The 2,780-nt window shown below is 56.2% G+C and overlaps 2 protein-coding genes across 2 annotated transcripts; both read right to left on the bottom strand.

Moving 5' to 3' along the window:
• Positions 1-49: 49 nt before the first annotated feature.
• Positions 50-2,334, bottom strand: LOC103780796 (solute carrier family 22 member 6-A-like; the record flags this gene model as incomplete). The annotated part of the gene is made up of 4 exons (XM_008948486.1): positions 50-162; positions 377-591; positions 709-824; positions 2,211-2,334. Coding segments are annotated over 4 exons (568 nt in total), but the record flags the coding sequence as incomplete, so codon positions are not given.
• LOC103780795 (vegetative cell wall protein gp1-like) lies at positions 1,651-2,074 on the bottom strand (the record flags this gene model as incomplete). Its single annotated transcript, XM_008948485.1, has 2 exons — positions 2,065-2,074; positions 1,651-1,928 (listed from the first exon to the last, which is right to left on the bottom strand). Coding segments are annotated over exons 1-2 (288 nt in total), but the record flags the coding sequence as incomplete, so codon positions are not given.
• Positions 2,335-2,780: the final 446 nt, after the last annotated feature.

The following is a 2,780-nucleotide window of genomic DNA, read 5'->3' as shown; positions in this document are numbered from 1 at the left end:
GGTGGGTCGTGGCCACCTCGGCGCCCCCTCCAGCCCCCCAACTTCCTCCTCACCGGATGACCGTGGGGTAGAGCTCCCCCGTGTAGAGGAAGACGCAGTTGAAGGACGCGGCCAAACAGCCCTTCCCGAAGACGGCCAGGGCCGTGCGGAGCACCCGCAGCTCTGGGGGGGACACAACACCTGGACCTCACTTGGGTGCCACCCGTAGGCCTTGGGTTGGGTTGGTGGGGTGATGGAGAAAGAAGATCCCCCCAAAAAACCCATAGAAAAGCATCAACCCCTCAAATTTGGGGGGTGGAGCTGGTGTGGGACCTCCCATCCTGGTGGCTTCATGGGTTGGAGGGGAAAGGAGCCACCACGGCCACCAACCCCTCACCTAGTGGCACCAAGATGTTGGCCAAGATGGCCAAGCCGGCCAAGATGAGGGCGAGGGACTGGGTGAAGCGTCGCCCCACGAAGGTGATGGTGAGGATGGAGACCAGCTTGGCCGGGATGTCCACGGCCCCGAAGATCAGCTGGATCACGTAGATGTCGAACTCAAAGTTCTGCAGGTCCATGGCCAGCCCGTAGTAGGCGAAGCTGGTGGAGAACCTAGGCCAAGAAGAGCAAGGGGAGGTGTGTGGAGGTCACAGACCATCTCCTGGCCGGTGGGGTCCAGCTCTGTGTCCTCTGGACACCCCCAGTGGTGTCCTCCACCTCCAGGCTCACCACACGAAGCAGAGGCAGCAGGAGATGCGGCGCACGACGGGTGTCCTGACCAGGTCGAGCACCGTGTGGTGGCTCCTGGATGAAGCCATCTCCTTCTGCATGTAGGACCTCAGGGCCTAGGGGGGGAGGAGAAGGGAGGGCTCCCGGGTGAGGTCCCTCAGTTGCCTGGGGGGGGCAGTGGTGGGAGGAACCAAGCTGGAGGGGTGGTGGAGATGGTGGGTGGGTGGTTTGGTGGTGGTGGAAAGGTCTTGGGTGGATGGAGATGGAGATGGTGGAGGTGGTGGAGGAGATGGAGAGGATGGAGATGGAAATGATGGAGAGGATGGAGAAAGATGGTGGAGGTGGAGATGATGGAGATGGAAGAGATGGAGATGGTGGAGAGGATGCAGATGGAGAGGATGGAGCTGATGGAGATGGAAGAGGTGGAGATGGTAGAGAAGATGCAGATGGAGATGATGGAGATGGAAGAGATGGAGATGGTAGAGATGGAGCTGATGGAGATGATGGAGATGGAAGAGCTGGAGATGGTAGAGATGATGCAGATGGAGCTGATGGAGATGGAAGAGCTGGAGATGGTAGAGATGATGCAGATGGAGATGGTGGAGATGGAAGAGATGGAGATGGTAGAGATGGAGCTGATGGAGCTGATGGAGATGGAAGAGCTGGAGATGGTAGAGATGATGCAGATGGAGATGGTGGAGATGGAAGAGATGGAGATGGTAGAGATGGAGCTGATGGAGCTGATGGAGATGGAAGAGCTGGAGATGGTAGAGATGATGCAGATGGAGATGGTGGAGATGGAAGAGATGGAGATGGTAGAGATGGAGCTGATGGAGCTGATGGAGATGGAAGAGCTGGAGATGGTAGAGATGATGCAGATGGAGATGGTGGAGATGGAAGAGATGGAGATGGTAGAGATGGAGCTGATGGAGCTGATGGAGATGGAAGAGCTGGAGATGGTAGAGATGATGCAGATGGAGATGGTGGAGATAGAAGAGATGAAGATGGTAGAGATGATGCAGATGGAGCTGATGGAGATGGAAGAGCTGGAGATGGTAGAGATGATGCAGATGGAGATGGTGGAGATAGAAGAGATGAAGATGGTAGAGATGATGCAGATGGAGCTGATGGAGATGGAAGAGCTGGAGATGGTAGAGATGATGCAGATGGAGATGGTGGAGATAGAAGAGATGAAGATGGTAGAGATGATGCAGATGGAGCTGATGGAGATGGAAGAGCTGGAGATGGTAGAGATGATGCAGATGGAGATGATGGAGATGAAAGAGCTGGAGATGGTAGAGATGATGGAGCTGGATGGTTGCGTAATGGGCTGGCTGTAGCTGCTCCTGAATGGACAGTTGTCCATGGGGATGGTTGTTGGAGAAGCTGGCAGAGATGGCTGCAGAGAACCCCACCACTGGCCCTCTACATGAGGACCAGGAGAACGGGGCCGGTTCCCCGCCCCCAAAACACCCCAGAGGGACCCGGCCAGAGCCTTTTACTTCTGTGTCGAGCTTGTCCCCTTCCTCCTTCTTCCCGTTCATCCTGGCCACCTTCTGGAGCTCCCTCAGGGCCCGCTGGGACTTGCCCACCATGACCAGCCAGCGAGCCGACTCCGTCAGCCACCTGAGGAGGAGATGGGGACAGGAACCCAGAGGTGACCCCACCAGGTGCCTGATGCCTCCATCCCTCCTGACTTCACCCGGCCAACAAACAGTGTCCATGTGAACCTCTGTCCAGGCAACACTCCATCCATCCATCCATCCATCCGTCCATCCATCTCCATCTATTTCCATCCAGTGTCCTTGTGAACCTCTGTCCAGGCAACACTCCATGCATCCATCCATCCATCCGTCCATCCATCTCCATCTATCTCCATCCAACCATCCAACCCAACCTTCTCCACCCATCCATCCACCCACCCATCCATCCATCCACCCATCCATCCTTCTTCTACCCAACCTTCTCTATCCATCCATCCATCTCCATCTATCTCCATCCATCCATCCAATCCAACCTTCTCCACCCACCCACCCATCCATCCTTCTCCCTCTCCCCAACCTTCTCCATCC

This window comes from Merops nubicus, unplaced genomic scaffold (genome assembly GCF_000691845.1).
Source record: "Merops nubicus isolate BGI_N331 unplaced genomic scaffold, ASM69184v1 scaffold2381, whole genome shotgun sequence".
NCBI classification, from domain to species: domain Eukaryota; kingdom Metazoa; phylum Chordata; class Aves; order Coraciiformes; family Meropidae; genus Merops; species Merops nubicus.
Note: the sequence above shows the minus strand (reverse complement) of the source record. Positions and strands in the feature narration are given on the sequence as shown.